General features: G+C 37.1%; 1 protein-coding gene and 1 long non-coding RNA gene across 2 annotated transcripts; one reads left to right on the top strand and one right to left on the bottom strand.

Annotated features, from left to right (window-relative positions):
- The first annotated feature begins 550 nt into the window (after nucleotides 1-550).
- Nucleotides 551-2,670, top strand: LOC308063746. Its single transcript, XR_013928061.1, has 2 exons — nucleotides 551-656; nucleotides 901-2,670. It is a non-coding gene; the product is annotated as an uncharacterized lncRNA (long non-coding RNA).
- ATAD5 (ATPase family AAA domain containing 5) lies at nucleotides 2,599-20,871 on the bottom strand. The gene is made up of 23 exons (XM_080376649.1): nucleotides 20,655-20,871; nucleotides 18,025-19,814; nucleotides 17,587-17,674; nucleotides 16,850-17,014; nucleotides 16,189-16,327; nucleotides 15,625-15,709; nucleotides 14,967-15,148; nucleotides 14,026-14,183; nucleotides 13,558-13,711; nucleotides 13,040-13,318; nucleotides 12,769-12,865; nucleotides 11,814-11,896; nucleotides 11,567-11,721; nucleotides 11,302-11,452; nucleotides 10,659-10,829; nucleotides 9,539-9,657; nucleotides 8,570-8,663; nucleotides 8,280-8,344; nucleotides 7,173-7,353; nucleotides 6,213-6,400; nucleotides 5,101-5,918; nucleotides 3,778-3,942; nucleotides 2,599-3,594 (listed from the first exon to the last, which is right to left on the bottom strand). Exons 1-23 carry the CDS (start codon nucleotides 20,724-20,726, stop codon nucleotides 3,516-3,518), a joined length of 5,478 nt encoding a protein of 1,825 aa, XP_080232775.1. The 5' UTR covers nucleotides 20,727-20,871; the 3' UTR covers nucleotides 2,599-3,515.
- Between the last annotated feature and the right edge of the window lie 102 nt (nucleotides 20,872-20,973).

The following is a 20,973-nucleotide window of genomic DNA, read 5'->3' as shown; positions in this document are numbered from 1 at the left end:
GAGGCAGAGCGCTGCCAGCCCACAAGTGCTCGGCGAGGGGGCTGAGAAGCTGTCTGGCACCAAGGAGCAAAGAAATTAAAAAAAGCAAGAAGCAAGCAAGCAAGCAAAAGAAATAAAAGTCAAGGGAAAAAAAGAAAAGTCAGTGTAAGTCAATACAGGGAAAATGGAACATGTCAGGATTTGCAAATCCTAATGAAAATGCCTCTCTTTCAAGATAAAGCCCATATCAACAGTCTGTGACAATATTCAGTTTATCTGAGAAAAGAAAAAGGAGAAAAAATTAAGGTGAGGGAAAAATTTCAAGGTTAATTACATCAGAAATAGATTAAGAGATAATAAAATATTTTCCCTTTTACTAGTTCCAGGTTAAACTTAACTTGCATAGCTAACTTGCATTACTATACTATAACATGCCAAATTAATCTTTAGTAGTTTATGTAAGATCTTGTAAAACCACAGTGCAGTCATTTTGTAGATGAAATACTATACTAGAGATGTATTATCCATTGAAAGTACCAACAGTTTTTTTTCCACTTTTTTAGGCACTAAATAGTGTTGTACCCATTGTACCTTTTATTTTTAAATATTGTGAAGCCCTGAAATAAACAGCAGCAGAATATCTCAAAAGTTGAATTGTCCAACTACCTACGTAAAGGGTAAGTGCTGAGAAGAGAGATTTTAAGAACTGTTGTATACTAGCATGTAAACAAGGATTGAATTTTCCCCTAGAGATAATTTTCTTGCAAGCCACATGCTGAAGCTTTCGCTAGCTTAATTTTTGTGTTAGCTTACAAAAAGAATCTGTATGACATTTGCAAAATGGTTATCTACATTCAAGACAACATATACATGCACCACCAAAACCCCAGCATTGGTCAGTAACCTCACGATTTTTCTTAGTTTCACAGTCCAATGACTAAGCTTCAGTGTCTTCCTGCAGCTTGCAAGGGACACGTCCTGCCCAGCCCTCAGCTGTCAAGGCACCTCTCGCCCTGTTTCAGGGCTTTTACAAAGACGGGTACGGTCTTGCTCGTAAAAGGATCCTTCCATCCTCCTACTTCTACTCTGCGTTTGGCAAGAACATGCCTAAGGCTTAACCACTTTTTTCTGTATTACTCATGGGACTGTAGAATAATGTCACCTTCATTTATACTCTAGACAGCAATAGTGGAATGACAGTAAAAAGAAAAGCTTGAAACTTGACTAAAATGTCAACAACATGTTTGAGGGTTTTTTTTGTTAAATTGTTTTGTTAAATTATTGTACACCTAGTAATAACTACTGTTTTAAATAGAGTGTAGTGTCATAGCGAAACCCCAGTTTGTTTTTTTTACTTCTAGTTTCACTGAATTTCACACAGGCATAGGTTTTGTCTTTCTCTTTCCACATTATCTTCCGTCACTCCCAAGATGCCTGAAGCTGACTTTTATGTTTTGGAAGAAAAGGTGTTTTCTGCTCCAAAGAGAAACTTGTTCTTTCTTACATTACACTTTCACACTGTGGAAGCAATGTTGCCTGCCCTGCTACAGAAGACACATAAGCGAGCTAGGTGGGCAGTATGAGGTACTAAGCAGGGCCCAAACTATTGCAGGCAAACGTGTGGAATCAAAGGTAGGTGACTTCCGCAGTACTGCAATGGATCTTGTGAAGCATTTCCTTTCAAAGCTGAGTTAATCAAAACCAGCTTAGCTCTTTTCCTCAAGACCAGCCCACCCCTCATGGAAACTTGCTTTCCTCTAGCATAGAAAAGATGCTCATACTTGATGCATAAAAATGCAAAGTTGCTAGTTTACCAGAGTTCAAACAAATCACCACAAGTGGATTATCATTCAGTCAAACTAGCTTGAGATGTTTTTATGTGGTAATTGCACACAAGTATCTTATCAAGAAATAAAATACCTGAAATTCCACCTTACCTTCTGGACAACACAGTCTAGAGATTCTATAAAAAAAAAATAAAATTCTCACAGTAGTTATCAGAACCACAGAGTTGACTTCAAGAGGAGGTTAGTTGTCTCCCATGGCTTTCCAACTTTGTGTCTTTTAAATTACCCATGAATTTCCTAAAATAATAATACTTTATAGGGCCTGTTTCCAATCTATGCAGGTCCCCACTGTAATATAGGTATACAGAGAGTGCCTTTATAAAGCAGGGAACAGATACACTTCTACTTTACTTTAAACATTTTAAAAAATTATTTTTTTATTTTTACAGAAATGTACAGGAGTTGCTCTAGACCAGTGATACAACTATACATTAAGAGATTTTAACAGCCACCACTATTTCATTCCTATTTGATAATTCTGGGCTACAAAAAGAGTAAGCTATAAAAATTATTATCTACAATGCAGAAGCTTAAAATAATTTACTGTTTTCATAAATATTTCCAACTCCCGAACATCTTTAAGACATTAAAAATATATAATGAGAACAGAATATACTAGAAAATGGCCTTCCTTATTATTAGAGACACTGAGGTAAGTGGAATACCACTGCATGGCACCAATCTGACACAGTTTGAGGAAGAGGTACAGTCCAATTGCAATATAAAGCTGGAAAAGTACATGGCTGAAATGTTTCCCGTTAAAAAGAAAAAATCCATAATCATCATCTTTATTGACTGAAAACATCAAGTTTTAGGAGTCTTATTTTTCATACAATGGAAATATTCAGAATTGTAGCAAAGTATCACAAATTTATTGTCATATAAAACCAGATTCAAAACACAAATAATCAGGCTGAAGTCTTGCCAAATACAAAATGAAGCATAAAAATAGAACACAATATACAAGACTAGAAGTGGTTAAATATTACTGAAACCAAAGTAACACTGGCATAATTTTATTTACAAAATCTTGCCTAATCTCTGAGACCATCCTGAGCTACAGTAATCATTCCTCTACCTTTTTAGGAGATTAACATGCAGACCTGACAGTTGGAAATAATGAAAGGAAATTAAATGAACATACACAAATCTATGTACATTGAGGCACAGTGCTTTGTAAAGACTGTTACCCAGTCATTATTGTGAAGAGCTCTTATTAGTTGTTTACATGTTAGAAGACTTGTTGCATCCTCTCCCTGCCCCCTCCCACCCCAAATTATTTAACACAACTGCAAATTCAGAAAGAAACAAGCTTATTTTACTAAAACTGTCTCCTTGGAAAAAAGCAACTTTGCTGTGGAAGTTGTGACAGTTGGTCATTACAAAAGGACTTATTATTATTTGATACACAAGTTACAGAGAAAGATCGTATGAAGGAGTCCCCATTGATTAGTTTGTGCATTTAGTATTATAAATGCACTTATTGGACAAGCACCAAACAAACCCACATTTCAGTTGTGGAGAGCAATACCAATGCAATAGATAAATACATAATTTTAAATACTTATAGAAATTTAATATACAATCAGCTCTGAATATACAATAAAATAACGTGGTAAAAAAAAATTAAAATCAAACTATGGTGAGAATACCACCATTAGGCACAACATATTTCTGGGGTTGGCGATTTTAAGGAAAGTCCAAACACAGACCATTTATCATTTGTCTGGGTATTTCAAGGTTACTCTCTTCAAGATAATGCAAAAACCTATAAGAAGAAAAGTAAAGGGATAACAACTATAAGTTATTTCCAAATGCAAGGCAACACCTATTATCTGGAGAGGCAAACTTTCACCCTTCTTGTCTAGAATTATTTGACAAATTATTTTATTAAAATTAACTACCATGTATATAACAGTGTAGCAAGATTTAGGAAAACCAAAAAGCTTACCTTCTTTTAGTCTTCCCTTGCTCTTTAAGCTTCTCAAACCTACAGATACTGCGAAGACTGGGGAGGTATTCAAGTATACTGGCTTGCTTATTACTCAGGTTCAAAGGACTTCTGGAAAATACAGTTCTGATGATTGCCAGCCTCTTCTCTGCTTTTTTGTGAATGCTAAAATAGATAATGAAGCTTTATTGTTTCTCATTCAAGAATGCGCAGTCACTATTTTGTTCCTTTAAGATCAAATCTGGTTTAAAACTCTGGTAAACATACTGATGTCTAAAACTGCATCCCAATGGATTAGATGCCTGCGACTTGTTATCGTGTGCTGCTTACACAGCATTACAAAGTTACACACGGAGACAGAGACATGACAGACAGTGGTCTGTTTGGCCAATGCTCTTAGCTCAGCTATGGAATTTAGTCTGGGGAGGTCTTCACAATCTAGTACATCTGTCTGACAATGTAACCAAAAGCATCTGTGGCCTTCAAAAATAAAAAGCATCATGTGCTTTGTAATTGCCAGAATGTCAGTATCAGTTTCAATGTGTAACTCCTATATTGGCCAAACTCGGTCACAGGTTAGATGGTTAGACCCATTTTGACATTGCTCATCTGGGTACTGACTTACAGCAGTAAGGGTCTAACCTGTTTTCATATTCAGGCACTTGAATAGGTTTTATTCACCTGTTATGCCAGTTTCACATATGATGACTTGTTTATGTCATCATTTGTTCATGTTAAAACAGTCTTTCATATCCACACTTGCTAGCAGCACTGTATTCTTTGATCTTTTATAATATATTAAAGGTTATTACGTGTTAGCATAAGTTACTACAAAAAAATTGCAGTAACTTTGCTCTGAATTTTGTTAGGTCTTCATCAAGTAACACCTATGCATTTAACACAGACCCAATATGACCAGGCACTGGATGAAAAATTTGCATGCCTAGTAGTTGCAGAATCTATTTCAATCCACCTGTCTGCCTTGAAAAAGCCATTCTTTTTGGGGTTTGTTATTCTTTTGAGGGTGGGGGTGGTGTTTGTCCCTTCGTTTTTACAGTAAACAGACTAAATTATTGCTACCACCCCTGAACAACATTACAGTCAAGCTACTCAAACATGAAAAGTCACTTTTTGCAATTACCAAGCAGTTAATTTAAGCTTATACAAGCCAAGTGAACAACTATTCCAGCATTTTGAGACATACTGACAACAGTCATATTGGTATATGTGTATACACAGTATGTGAAACAGTCCTACACCCTGTGAAACGCTTTTCTTGACAAAAAATTGCATTCTATTCCAGAAATACTAGCAAAGTCTTACCTTGAATCAGCTGACTGACTGAAGGATACACAATTTCTTGTGTTTGAAATATGCAAAGTAAGTCCCTCCAGCTGATCACTTTCAGGTGTTTTACTGGTACTCAAAGAGGATTCCAAGTTTTGTGAAATATTAACAAAACATTTGTTAAAACTGAGTGCTTCGATAGCTGCTTTTATTTCACTACAGCTCTGGGAATGCCACCAATCAGTATTTTCTATACTGAATTCGTCACAAAGACCATTTTTGATTTTGCCATTTGTCCAACTAAATCCTTCATCTTTAGAGAACTCCAGTGGTTCCTCGGTATTAGTGTTTACATAGCAATCCAAGAAGGACATGTTCTCCACAAATTCAGTCAGCGAATTCAGACACTGAAAAACAAGAGCAGACCTTTTCTCCTTTGCTGAGGTTTTAGTTTTAATTTCTCTTTCTTCTTTATTCATCAGAAATTGCGATTCCTCTTTATTCACTTCGGCACCTGATAGAGGACTATCTGATGGTAAAGTTATGAATTCAGTTGAATAGTTCAGTTCAGTATCAAATAAGTCACTATCACACAGTATCTCAAGCCTCTTCTGCTTCTTTGTCTTTTTAGATTTTTTGCCAGAGCAGTATCTGTTAGTAGATTTGCTTTTCAAAGAAACTGTGGTAGACCTTTCAAGTAGAGAGTTAGAAGCTTCAGATTGGTTTGAAAGAACTTGCACTGGTAAGGGAAGAATAAGTTCAAGATTACTATATATAAAATCCACTTTCTTCATCTGGAATTCTGTGAGAAGCTGCATCAATTTATTCCACTTGTCCATGGTTGTGATTTTGTGCTGTAAAATAATAATAGTGAAAAATTTATTAACCTATCATATATATAAGTTATTACAGAAATTCCCATAGTCCTGGCTTTGTCTTTATGAGGTGAGGGACTGTTCTGCTTGCAGGAGACTTCACCAGTTCAGATTTTAGAATCAGATTTTGCTTAATAATGACAGAACCCCCTAATTTCTACAACAACTCTTTTCAAAGAGATTTGCTTCCAAGAAGATGCTATTTGTAGCGACAATTACACTTAATTATCTGGCAATCATTCAAAGTATTAGCTAGTAAACTACAAAAAATACCTTAAGAAATGTAAACAAATCTTCTGAAGGCAACAGGATATTCTTAAGGCCAAGCAACGTCTCTACACAGCCTGTATCACATTTTGGAAACTCCTGAACGCGTGCATCAGCTTGAGAAAAATCAATCTTGGAATCAGTAGTCTTTTCAGAATAAATTACATGATTTGCTTTATCTGTTTCATCTCCTCCTGCACAAAGATAACATGCTTTACTTGAAAAGAAACAATGCATCGTGAAATTGTTTTTTCCCCCCTCTTTGCCTCAATTCCTTTTATAACGTATACTGTAACTGTCACTTCTTGCTGCAGTTCTGAGTAACAGCTGAAATCAGTCATCCCCATCCCCACCCATCATCCCCATTTCATTTCTTCAAGTGTTAGCGATCTGCCTGCTCTCCCTTTTTTGCAAGTGACCATCTAAAATAGTCTGTTCTTTCTTTTATGCCCCACCAGTCTCTGTCACTCATTCACACAGTCTCACACACCCACACCTGATGAGAATACTCTTCCTGTATCCTTTGGGACCGAGTTCTCACCCTTGCTGCCTGCTTGCCTGTCCAATTTTTCTCCTTTTTTCAGTTCTGCTTCTTCTTTCTAGGTGAATTACCTACAACTCAGCTAAATAGATAAAGAACTGCAACCTCTGAGGTGAAGGGAAACAACTGCTGGCTCCCTACTTTGCCCAGTTTTGCTTCTCGGAAGTGAAAAGGGAGATAATTAAGTACAAGTACCATAATGATGGGTAATAAACAGGTGCAATAAAAATAAAACTTTTAGCTCCTTAAGTGTATTTACAAGGCTTTGAAGTGGCCAACTCCCACCTCCAAACCCTACCCAAACGTTTAGGAGCCTTACAGGAAGTTACCATCTAATCATACAAGTCTAAGAATGGTTTGATTTCATCAAATTCATGTTAAGATGGAGAATTATTGTTGTTTTTAATTAAATGAAATCAACCTACCATGACGGGCCAAACATTTGTCTTTCAAGCATCCACCTCCACTTCTCACCCAAAATTGTAAGTAGAGAATACTTTGTCTGATATCACAGTTATTTGTGGTTAACAGAGCAGCTAAGTCCTTCACATCTGTTCGTAGATTCTCAGCCAGACACAGCACTTGAAGATAGCTAGCAGCATTCATCTAAACAAAAGTTAGACATAGACCACTGAAAACAACTACAAATCCAACTGTGGTAAGTCACACAGGAGAAAATTATTCTATTTATGCTTGCAATACATTTTTCTTTTAAATACAGAAAATTAGTTTATGAAATTCGATTATAGTTACATTAAAACCTTTACAGAAAAGCAGAATACCAAATCTAAACAGTCCATGTCAGTGAATTAAGTTCAATTCAGGAATTCAACTCATTAGAAACAAAACACAACACACACATTCTGCTTGTGTTCCTGAAACCATGTGCACCTTGCTTCTCATCACCAGCGAACAAGTTTTAGTGAACTATATTCACTTTAAAGGCTTTTTTCTTTTAACTCCGAAAAGCTTTCAGGCTACCAGACAATTGCAATTTCACATTAAAAAAAATTCCTCTTCTCAAAAGCAAGTTCCTTCTGATTCTCATTTATTTAGGTTTTTCACATAATACATAGCTGCAAATAAAACTATTTGCTCTACAGAATACTAGTGTTTATGTTAAAGGGATAACCCATAGTATTTCTAAAATAGTTCCTATACTTTTTTTAATGAAAAAATCAATACTGGCATAGTCAGTGTTCAGATCAAAACTATAAGATATATCATTTATGGAATTATTTGCTACATTCTAAAAGCCAAGTTAAGTGATGAAGTGATGTTCTTGTTGTAATTCTCTAAAATACTAAGTGGTTAAGAAAATAAATCTTCCATGCTACTAAACAAAAATTCTACATGTAAAAGGTAAATGCATCCTACACATCCTTGCATAAAACCTGAAAAAATAGTCTTCTGATGAAACAGATGTATTACATCAGACAAATATAAACCTACATCAACATTTAAATTTCCAACTTAAATTAGCTGGCAATTATTTGCTTAGGACATATCTGCATTTCCAAACACAGACTTACCAAGGAAGGCGTTCTAAAGTTGATCTCTTCAAAATAGCCATCAAACAATAAGCTGAATGTTGGATCTATATAAAGAGATATCAGTGATACTTTCGGTATTCAAAATTAATTATTTTCTTTACCCATTAGAACAGCCAGTATCTTTATTCAAATACTAAAATACTGGCTTTAAGAGTCTTCACTCATTTGATTTTACATTTAGGAGTTCTATTCAGCCATCACCATTTAATCCATCTTATTAAAAGAGGCTCTATGTGTAAAGCTTAACTACTGTAACAAACAGTACTCACCATTGGTAGTAAGAATTACAGGTCTCTTTGCAGTTGCCATGAATGTCTTTATTGCGCTCAGAAACCCTGCATCTTCATCAAATATTATATCTACCTATAGGAAAAAAACGAAGTGCAAAAAAAATTTAACAATAACTACAAGCTGTGAATGCAATCATACTTTTAACAACTGACTAAGACTTAACATTAATACAGATTTTTTGAATGTTTGTGGCCAATGACAGTATACGTGTGCCAGGTTCACCTGTTAGCACAAAACACTTTGCAGTCTTCCATGCTGCAGCTTACAAAATCACAGACTGGTTGAGACTGGAAGGGGCCTGGGGAGGTCACCTTGTCCAACCTCCCCCAGCTCAAGGTGGGTCAGTTAGAGCAGGTTGCCCAGGACCATGCCCAGGTGGCTTTTGGATTTTGTTTTTTAATAGAATTTCACTAGTATTCTGTAGGATCAGCCCACAGTTAGCAACATTGCTATACCTCCTTTATTTACTTAAAACTACATTCTTGGCTGTAATTTGGTATTCTTAGTTTAAACTCAAGACATTTTGGGGCCAGAGGTGACAGAAAAGAAGAACTGAATATGGGCTTAGATATTGTAATTACTGGGGTATTAACGGTGACTGTTAAAGTGTCTCAGTGCATTTAAGTAGTGTAAAATTATAAACCAACACTTCTGACATAATCAAAGGAGTTAAATTAGCAGAATCCTGCAAACTGTCCTAACAGTGAACAATGGTTGATAGATGACAGTTTCTTTATCTTTTAAATAACTTTGTAAAATAACGATCCATGGTTAAAAAAGTACTCCTGAGGATGAAATCATTAAATACTGAATTAGTTTTTAAGAAACTGATAATGCCTACACTTGAATCTACCCAGAAATCTTAAGGACAAAGGGAAGAAGAAAGTTAAATTCTTTAAACACAATGAAACAACGTATTGCTCACATATATTTCATGTGAATTTTACCTCTTCAAAGAGAATGAGAGATGTTGCACTTTTCCTGTTGTGTTCTCCTCCTTCTCCTTCTTTGTTTATTGCCTTAATTTGAGCATCTTTCTTTTCTTTAAGTGATTTCTGAGTATTACCTGCAGATGGGTGAAGAATTGAGCAGGAAGTAAAGGAGGACTGAAACCATGAATATGCATTCTAGGCACTGGTTTCAAAATCACCCCAAGTATTAACTGCTAAAGAAAATCTACACTGACACAAAAACTTAGATCTGACCTACATCCTTTTCTGATGTCTCTGATTAAAAAAAAATTGCAACAAATTTGCTGGGAATCAAACTGTGACGCCTCAGGGGCATGGAGTAGATACAAGTCCTTCAAGAAAATGCAGTAAGATTGCCCAAAAAGACAAGGATTAGACTTGGTTGCCTCAATTCAGCACTTCGCTCATGCATTCCTCTGTATGGTCTGTGCAAAACCACTCATTGTCCAAATATATTATTTCCTTTCTAAGGACCTGTCTTTAAGACTTCCTGATCCCATGATACATTTGGAAATACACCTTCCAACGTTAAGCGACTCAAAGATTTCAGCGTGCCCTTTATGTATTTAAATCCAATGTCTGTAATCAAACATTTATTGGCTTTACAGGAACTCTTGAATTCTGTGGCAGAAACTTTATATTTATATATATGTGTATATATATATACACACACAAAAAAAAAAACCCCAAAAAAACCCAAAACCCATCTGTCTCCACCAAGCACAGTGACCACTCCACACCAACCCGAAACAAGTACTGAGGTAACATAAAGGCGTGTTTTTCTACAGATTCTAATTTTTCTTCTCTTACCTAGCTGCTCTGGAGAAAAAAAAAAAAAAAAAACAAACCCAAAACAACCAAGGAAAGCCTACTGAACTTCATATAGGCTGTACCCTAATTAACTTCCCTGTAATACAGAGTAATGGCTATTTCCTATGTAGTTAAGTGTATTCGAGATGCATTAAGTAATTCCTGCTGGCAGTTGGAGTGTAGTAAGTGTGCTCTACTCTTTTCCCCACACAGCTCCACGTATACAGGAGCTCAGTGCACTGTTTCCATCTCCAAAGGTAAATAATTATTAAATGGTGATACCTACCTTTATTTTTTTCTTGAGATGTTACTGCTCCATCATTACCTTTACGTTTGGAAGGAATTTTGAAATAGTCTGCAAGTGTTTTAGGGGGCAAACTTCGTTTTAATCCTGCTCCTTTTGGTGACAGTGGAGGTTTTCTTGGTGAAACAACTTTCTTTGGAGAATACATCTTTTCTGGAAGATATGTTTTACATTAAACTTAATCTGGAAACGTTATCTCAAACTGACATGTCTTGGGCAAATTTAGAGCAAATCCCTGGTTTTGTATGTAGTACAGGACAGATTTACTGTGCTGATTTCTGCTTATTTTACTTTTCTCCTGTTATAGTGAATGCTTTCTGTTCAACTTGAATATCAAGTGCCATAGCACTTACTCCAGCACTACAGAAATAGCTGAGGATAACAAAGAGTCAGTCATTTTGATAACGTCATTATTTAATTTGGTATGTAGTTTTGTTAACCAACAGAGCTTTTCTTATTATTATGGCCAGATAAACTGCAGTTTCCCATCTTTCTTAAAAAACTGCTGTCTAAAAATTGTTTTGGGAACTCAGTTCCTAAAAAAAAATCCCCAAACAACCAACTAAAAAAAGAATGAAAAAAAACCCCAACCCCCAAACCACCCAGATATAACCATGAAACTTACTTGGTGACTTGGTACTGCTACAACTGTTAAAAAAGCAAGGCTTGTGTGCATTAATGCCTTTTTTATCCACTTGATGAGACTGAGTAGCTTCTTTTAGTTGAGACAGTATCTGTCTACCGCTACGCTGGCAAGAGGCATTGACTTCAAATATCTGCAATGGCATTTAATTTACATTTTTTAAAAGTTAGACATCTTGTATTACGAATGCTCTCATATCACTAGTTACAAAAAAGAAAAATGACACTGAGGAAAGAATGCCACAAACCTTAAAACCAAGCTCCTGAGCACAAGCATATACTGCAGCAGTCTTCCCTACTCCTGGTGGGCCAGTTATCAGAACTGTATTGCAAAGGTTAGTCTCTTCCTCAGTATCAGAATCACTATCTCTAAAGTCAAGGCTGTCCAAAAAATCTGTAGAATCTTTTTAACAGAAAAGAAAGGATTCATGTAAATTTTTTTTGCAAACTTTAACAAAGAGAAGCTATATATATAATTTTTAATTCTATCAGCACCTTCATGCTCTTTGTCCTCCTTTTTCCCTTTCCGATTTCTTTTTTCTTCCAAGTCAGCTCTTTTTTTCCATTCTTTTAACCAACTATAAAAGGAAGGAACAGAATAAAAATGAAAAATAATTGCTGAATAAAGTGAACCAAATTCAGATGGAACAGAACGTAAAACTAGGGGACATATGCCACTTGTTATTCCTCTCAAACCAAAGTCCTTTCAGATTAAAAAAAAATATAAATTGTTCAGAGTTTGCTCAATTCTTTTATAAAAAAGGATTCCTTCTTCATTCTCCATTTACTAGCTGATTGGTATAAAACCAAGTCACTTGGCAAGCTACTTAATAAATTGTGGGAAATGCTTTATCAGTCATAGTTTAGCATTGTTTGTCAGATGGACCTTTAAATTCTGCATATGAGCCACAACAATAACTTAAACCCATACAGAAAATTTAACCGAAATCACAATATAGTAGATGGACTTGAGCACCAAATTACTGTCAAAAGCAGAGGCAGAGCATGAAGATTAGGATCAGATATGCCTGTAGGGAAGAACAGACAAGACTCGTAGGTAGCTATCTCTTACTCATAGCATGTGAGCTTAAATAACCTGACAAAAAGTAGTTTTTACTAAACTGGTAAAAGCATTTGTTACTTAAGTATTTCATTGTGATCACACAGACTAATGCAGCATTTCGTGTGTTTGTTTTGTACCACACCATACAGGCTACTGAGGTATTACTGGAAAAAGGAACTACGACCAAAAGATCATTCACACCAACTGACAAATTTTTTCTGGAACTTTTCAGAAGTAAACCAAAACAAAGGCCGCAAACATACACCCTGTGTTATTCAAGCATAGCATAAAATAACTGACTTCGCTTCTTTAAGCATAATCAAGTAATACGATGAAAAATATGAAAAATAATAATAATAATAATGGATCCATGTTTCCACTTCTGACCTGTGTAGCCTTTCAATTTCTTTCTTGTTCCCTACAAGTTCACTGGAATCTTGAGGTTGGTATTTTTCTGTCCAAAGCGTGTCTTCCTTTTCAACACCTACAGAAAAATATCATCCATTTTAAAATAGTTCTTCATACAAAAGAGTTGATCAAGTCTAGTAGAATATTAAGACTAGGTATGATTTTTGCATCACAGTAAAATGCTGACATACATCATATATACATTCCCTCAATGCAAAGAGAATTAAAATCAGATAGGAAATGGAGTTACCTGAAAGTGCATTTGGCTCTGATAAACATTCAGTGTCTTCTGTCACAACATCTAGTTTCTGGGTCTTGTTTTTTCCCAAGCGTGTGGCTTGTCCTGTCTCTGGCTGGTTTTCTCCAGATACAGGAGAAACTCTTGATTTTGCTTCAGTCTCTGTACCTTCACTTTGTTTTCTTCTTTTTGATTTGTGGTCTTCTGTTTCTTTCCTTTTCCTCTTAGTTTCCTTCCACTTGTCAGAACGTTTCTGATTTATCTCAGAATTTGCAGTGCCCTCTCTGCTTTCTAAGGAAAAAAAACCCACAAAATTACAAGCTATGTCCACTACAACTATATGTATGTTTAAGCCATACTTGAAGAATTTGGTAAAAATGTATATATGAAAATAATTTGGTAAAAAAAGTGTGAGGACCCATTTATTTCCAACAACAGTATTCCTTCACTGATATATTTCTGGAAGTTCCAGGTTGCCTTTTTAAGCTAGATAGAGCACGAGTGTATTTTTCCCTATGTAGATTACTAACCTTGAATACTGTTTTCAAAACCCAACCGTTCAGTTTGCTTTTTCAGAAACTTGTAGAAGTATTTTCTCACAGGAAATTGAGAATTGGAAGACATGATCTCATCTAGTAAATCTTTCCTGAATGTATCAGGAAAAACTGGTCGGTGGCCAGAAAGCTGTAACACACACACACAAAAAAAAAACCCCACCAGTTATTACTCAAAAACATCACACAGAACAACAACAACAGTTTTGCATAATTTAAATCGGTCACTGTCTTGTTAAACACAGATTAACAGAAAGCGTCGGGAATTGTCTAATGTTACAATGCAGAATGGGTAAATTACACCCAAGGAAAAAAAAGAAAACATCCAGAACAGAAACAGGTTCAAACTATACATTTTTTTTAAATAAAAGTCCTAACTAGTAACTAATTTCAATTTTCTTTTCATTTTTCTTGTAACACAAGCCCCCATTTTGAAGTACTAACCACAGGTGCAGAGCAGTTTCCAGTTAGTTTTGAGTTCACACTGGAAAATTCACCAAGTGAGAGAGTGATTTTTGTGACATTAGTGACTTCAGTATTCAGTTTCCTCAGCTTAGTTAACAGAGGGCATGAGGGCGACTTCAATTTCCACATTGGATAACCTACAAAAGAACCCCCACCAAAAACAAAACAAAGAGGAAACTTATTACCAAAACAGCAATAAACACAGACAAAAACATCCTACAGTAACTAAGAGTAAATGCTTTTAACTATACCTTTATCAGGTCAAAGCCAAGCTTATTTAACTTACACTGCATCAACTTTTTATCTTCATTAATTTCACCTCCCAAAACCAGAACAAATTTGCACATTTCTGAATTCAACATTTTTCCAGCAAGTTGCTCCTGGGCTCTGCTTGCTCTAAACAACGACCTGTGCCCTCACTGGGTCTCTGTACGACAGATACTCACCAAGGATTTTGTTTGTTTATTGGTTGGTTTGCAAATATAAACTCTGTTAAGGGCTACTCTACATTCTGCTTTTCTGTCACGCCCTTTCAGAAGAATATTGTAGCACACTTCCTCACTTAGTGGTAAGAAACAGACTGTTCTTTTGTGAAACGTTTTGCCTTTGTTTGAAGAAAATAGCTTCATCCCCAAACTCAAACTCAAAAGACTCTTTTTTGACTAAGTATTAAGAATTTTGCATCCTCACCCATGAATGTACACATTACTTTAGCATCAATTTGTGAATATACAATTTACAAATCAAACATCTCACTGGAAGCTTGTGTAAGTTTTGTTTTCTTACTGTGACACAAAACAAGAAGACACTACCAGTTATTCCAGTCATAATAGTAAGTTCTGCTGATCAAGATTCTCTTTTCTGCAAAGATTTACTAGAAATTATTATATACATTTACACATAGCTGGAAAAAAGCTTACAGTCATCCTTCTGCTGTACATGGACAACAGTCTTAAAACATGAACTTGCAAGAGAGTACGCTTCCATTGCTGCTGCCTTCTTTGCAATCTGTCTTTTCAGCGACTCTGGCAATCCACTCATCAAGAATTCACGTTTTGCTCTGAACTGATCATCATCTTGAGAATTTTCAGATGCATCTTGGCTTTAATGAAAAGAGAAATGAAAAAAAAAAAATCTTAGAACTAATAGCTTGTAAGGCTTACAACAGAGTTTAATCACATCCACTTCTATACTCAAGTTAGAAAGTGTCTGGGAGAACTGCTAAAATTAATTGAAATGTAGGAAGTTTACATTTAATGTTAATTGTTAAATTAGAGATTTTAATTTAAAAAAGCGCTTTTTTTGTAATTTTATATACAATTCAGAATTTCTTTTTATGTCATCATCAACTACATTTTCAACCATCTAAAATGGCTCAACAGTGGTTGAGGAACTCTCCACTAAAATCCCAAAATTTTGCAAGCAGATTAACATATTGATCAGTATTAAAAAAAAAAACACCCTTTAACCTTTATATCACATTTCCATAAGTGTATTTAAATGTGTGCAATGAGAGAATGTTAAAGTAATCTTGAAATATGTTTTGATTATTAAACAACTGCAATCTTGCAAACTGACCTGCTTTCATCAAAGACCACAACTGGTTCACCTGCAGAGTTTTGAGCGCTTCTGCCTAGGAAGGAAGGTGGATATCCCCGTTTTCCTTTAAAAAGAAAAAAAATAAAATATATGATTAGGTCAGCATTGATACAGAATTTAACCTTACTTCTCTGTTCATTATCTCTGTGTTCCATTTCATAACATTAGGCATTCCCCTTAAGGGGAAGCTGAGTATTTTAACAAAATTCATTATAGTTTTATTTCTAGTTATTTCATCACTATAGATGTTATTTTCTATAACATTAAAAAAAGCCCCTCAAATTAGAAGACAACAAAACATGGTATACTATTGGTAGGTTTTGAAACAAATTGTTTTCCCTGAATGAAGAAAAATTAAAGCAGCACACGTAAATAACCTCTGCACTGTTAACTCCTATTATAAAAGGAATATATTGGAATAGTATTAAAAAAATAAAAATCAGAAGAAAAGATGAATGTACTGCAAAAGAAGCTTTATAAAATAAAGTTATAAAAGTCAATAACTGTAATAAAAATTAAACACATTCAGTAAAACCCAATTACCATTTGAGTTCTTTGCAACCTTCGAGTTTCTAGACTTTTTTCCCAGCACATCATTTAAGCTCTGAAGATGCTTTTGCTTCACATTCTGCACAGTAGTAGTGGCATCACTCAGGCTTGAATCCAAAATTATTACTGATTCCTAGAGGAAAAGCAAATAAAATAAGAAAGGAAACACAGCTTTTCCTCCTTTATTAACAATACAATTTAGTGATCAGTACTGAGAAAACTGAAGAAGCTAGAGAGCTTGGAACTTAAACATAATTAAAAAATTATACAATACTTTTATTACTGTTGTCTACACAGAAATAGTATATAGAATAAGATGTCCAATATATAAACACAGGCCAGAATTACTCTCATCTAAATTTAAATGTCTAAAACATACACATTTGAAAGAGACACATTGCTGTCCATTAGGAAAGAGAAACAGTCACTTCCAAGCGCGACCATCTGCCGCATGTTACAGATCTACATAAGGATGAGCTTTCCAGTCTATGCTGACAGTCACCTTACTATGACATTCACCATACCACTGCATAGATATGTACCTTATTTGATTCTTTAAAAGAAACATTTGCAAGGTAAGAAACATTTTTGTTGCTTAATGAATCACAAAAACTTCAAAATATCCTCCCCCCTGCCTCATAGTATACAGGCTTACTTCACTTTCTTGTAATTTTTTCTTTTCAGCAAGAGCTCGCTGTCGAGATGAGCGCCTCACAGGGACTGGTAGGTCTTCGTTAACCTTTGATCTGTTATGCTGTATAGCCTTTGCTTTTTCAATCAGCTCTTTTGCTTTGGATATGTTTTTAGAACTAGAGCTTACCTGTTAACAAAGAACAAAAGAAGCAAAACACCTAGCAAGCAATAGCAATATATTTGACAGTTCACATAATATAATTTTCATATTCATAAAAGCCTATGATTTTAATAAATTTTTATCGGTATCAAAAAGAAAATGAAAGACTTGAAAGGAGGACCAAACCAAGGTGATATAAATACTTTTCAAAAGGCAGTGAGTGCCCTGCAAGGGCTCCAATCTGTCCACAAAACAAATGAAATACGGGCAGTGACGTTCTTAAGTGTAAGTTGTTCTGCTGTATCCAAACTGAGAACTTGGTATGTTCCCATACTGAGAACCTGCAGAACATGAGCATACTACCTTACTAGATTTTTCTGTTGTGAAAAGTAGATTGACATGGATAAGACACACTTGAAAATTTAAGTTACAATAACTGTACAAGAAACTATCATAAATCACAGTAATATTATTTTACCGTAGGGCATCTGAGAACTGTCATTGTATTACGTTATACTAACTCTTACACAATACTGAATATTAATACAATTATACGCCTATAGTAAATGACAAAATACTGAAACTGTTACATAAATTACCTTTATATTTTTGGAGTTAAACTCTTCATTTTTCACTGCTTCAGCTTTATTTGATTTTGTAGTCACATTGATACGTGTAAACCTCATTCTAATTAGGAAAAAAGTATTATGAAATTATTACTTTCACTTTTTAATAAAGAGAAGCATTACTCCAAATCTCATTTTCAAAAGCCTTTAAATACAGTGCTGTAAACCGAAGCAACCCCCCAAGTGGTGGTGGGTTTTTTTTTTTTGTTCTTTGGGGTTTGTTCGGTTTTTTTAAATGTCTTTAGTACAAGCACATTTATTGAGTCAGATTTGGTTCTTCTGTAGTATTACCTAGCATGATCTGCATTCATGCAGCTTTGGTATGCATTCCAATCAAATTATGTCTTAGTTTTAAAATACTTACAGGAAAACAATGTGCAAAAAGTGTAGAATATACTCTAAATTGTTTACCTTATTGGGCTGCTTCCGTCAAAGGGCACAGTAATCACCTCTGCTTTATACAGGTTACTTTTCTTCAAGGACTGCTTGCTTGCTTTTGGTGTAGAAGTCTGTAAAGGACAGCTACTTAGCCCATCTTCAGAAAAGCTATCTCTAATCCTGTTTCTTTTAGGTGTAACACTTTTTGATGTTTTGATTTTTTTCTGCCTTAAATTCCTCCTTCTCTTATTCACCTTTGGACTTGATAAAATTTCTACATCTAAGGTGTTTTCCTGAGTAAGAACACTAGCTCCTGAATCCTTACAATTGCTGGTATTTGAGACATTTGTTTCCTCAGTTTTTGAAGCCTTCCTTCTTCTGTTTCCTTTCTTCTGAAACTTTCTAGGTGTTTTGGGTTTAGCTCTATTTGTTTTAGGAGTAGAATGTGTATGTTTATCCACGTAATCTTCTGGTACTCCACTTTCTAATCCTTTATTTGAAGCAGTGTCATCTGCAGGTCCTTCTTTTTCTTTTGAAGACTTACTAGTAGCTTGCTTTTGTTTTCCAGGTGCCTTTTTAACTCCACTTTTTATTACATCCGATGTTGGTTGTCTAAATGCCTTCATAAACTGATGCCTTTCTTCCAGAGTGCATTTTGGCTTCAAAGAATCTGACCCTGCAGTCTCTAGCACAGCTAACTCCAGTTCTTCTTCCTCAATAACTACATTAGATTTTCTTTTCTGAGTAATCTGTTCAGTTTGTTCACTGTCCAAGAGCGGTGGGCTACTTTCTTTTTCCCCTATGCATCCTTTCTGCTTCAAAAAAATTGAAGCAATTTTCCTAGAGCCTTTTTTCTCCTTATGTAACGGAGCTAATCTGAGAGGAATGGAATGAATTTGTGCAAGGACAGTTACTGTTCTAAGCGGCACCTGTTGAGACTCCTCACACTTTTCTGGGTCACTAATACTACCACTTCTGTCCGTTTCGTTTGCTGTAGCAGAATTGTCTGTTGCCGGCTTTTTGTCTTCAACCTGATCTACGTTATTTTCTCCCTGACTCTTCAAGAAGTCCTCAAATGACACCGTTATTATACCATTATGTACCTGTGATGTCTTATCATCCATATGAACTTCAAAACTGGGATCACTAATAGTAGCGTCACACTCTGCTGTTGTAGGAGTTACCAACTTTTTCTTATCTTCAGTTTCCTTTATACATGTGTCATTCAGCTGGTTTTCAGATGAAAAACTTTCAGACAAATCCATATTTACCTTGTGCTTCCTTTTCCTTGATTGTTTTACCCTATTTTTTGTTCCATTTATTTGAGAATCCATTTTTTTTGAGTTTTTTCTGCAGATGGCAGTGTTTGGGAAGTTCTTTCTTTGCACGTTGTCTTCTGCTAATTCTCTTGCACTCTTTTGGTCAACTAAAGTGCAAGTGGTAATAAAATCATTACTGTCTTGTTTCAGTTCTGCTGTTTCTCTGCTGTGATCACTACTAATTTCTATTTTGTGTTCATTCTCAGATGCTTTCGCCTCCCTTTGCGTATTATTTAAATTAACTCTCTTCCCTCTCCTCTTGTGCTTTAAAGGTGGTTTAGAAGGTGACTTACAGTCTTGGCCATCAGCATCCAATGGCGTTTCATTTTCTCCAGCTACAAGCAGTAACGAAGCCTTCTCAGTTACAGCTGTCTTTTTAAAATAACCCAATATATTACTGGGTTTTGGTGGTGACGACACTTTATCCACTGGTTTTGCTAACGGCGAAAAATATCTTGTGATTGTTTTAACAGAAGTATCTTCCTCTCGCCGTTTCTTGCAGGGCTATAAAAAAAGTTTAACAACCTTAGTTTTTAAAAACTGAAGATGACTTAGTGTGGTAATATAAAGCAGTATTTGCAGTATAGTGATGCTAGCGCTTTTTCAGAGGACAGAAGCCTCCTGTCAATGCATTAAGACTGTGTGCACACCAACTTTATCTCCACGTTTTCAGAAGCCATCTAAGCTCGAAATCAAGATTCTGCCATTTCAGAAAAATAAAAATCACATTCTGAAGCTTTGAGACCGCCAAAACTGACAGCGACCACAAGGTCTTCAGACCTTCCCAACACCGAGGTCCAGAAGCCAACTTCCATTGGGGTGATCTCCCTGGCGGTTACGGTGGGGTGCTCAGCAGAGCGCTGGGAGAGCCCTCAACCATGAGAGCCACCAGCACTGCACGGTGCGTGACCCTACCGCAAATATCCGTGAATCTTAAGAAGAAGCTTCATCTTTTAAACGTGCAGAAGGAAGGAATACAGAGTCCGCACCTCGGGTGGCAATGCAGACCCTACAGGGTGATGCACTCGCACGGCAGTCCAGGGACTCTCCCAGGGCTCCCACTTCACCAGAGCCCGACCCCTCCTCAAGTCACCCCGCCGGGGGCAGAGCCCTTCCCCCCCGGCCGCGGGGCCGCCTCAGGAAGGCGCTTCGCAACCTCCCGGCCGCCGGGCTGCGAGCGAAGGCGGCGCCGGGCAGCGGGCACCCCCCGCCGCGCCGAACGCCTCCCGCTCCCGCAGCGGCGCCGTGTCAAACGCCCCCAGCACAGGGCCGCCCCCCGCCCCCGAGAGCGCCGCCGGCCCCCGCCCCGCCCGCCGCGGCCCCCGGCCCGCTCCGCGCCCCCACCTGAGCGTCGCCGTCCTTGCCGGGCAGGGCGGGGGGGGCGGCCGCCGCGGGCACGGCCACCCTGCCCACCATGCCCCGGGCGCTGGCGGGGCCCGGGAGCCCTCAGCCACGGCGCGAGGCAGGCGCGATCGCCATGGAGCGGCGCTGCGCGGCCCGCGCGCCCGATGCCACCGCCGGGCGCGGGAGCCAGGCGGGCAGAAAAGCGCGCGCGGGACGAGATTCGGACCTCCGCGCGGAAGGGGGCGGTGCCACGGCGCCCCACGTGACCCGCGCGCGCCGCCAACGGCCGCCCGCTTTCTGCCGTCACGTGACGCCGGCG

Source organism: Falco punctatus (assembly GCF_963210335.1).
Source record: "Falco punctatus genome assembly, chromosome: 1".
Classification (NCBI taxonomy): Eukaryota; Metazoa; Chordata; class Aves; order Falconiformes; family Falconidae; genus Falco; species Falco punctatus.
Note: the sequence above shows the minus strand (reverse complement) of the source record. Positions and strands in the feature narration are given on the sequence as shown.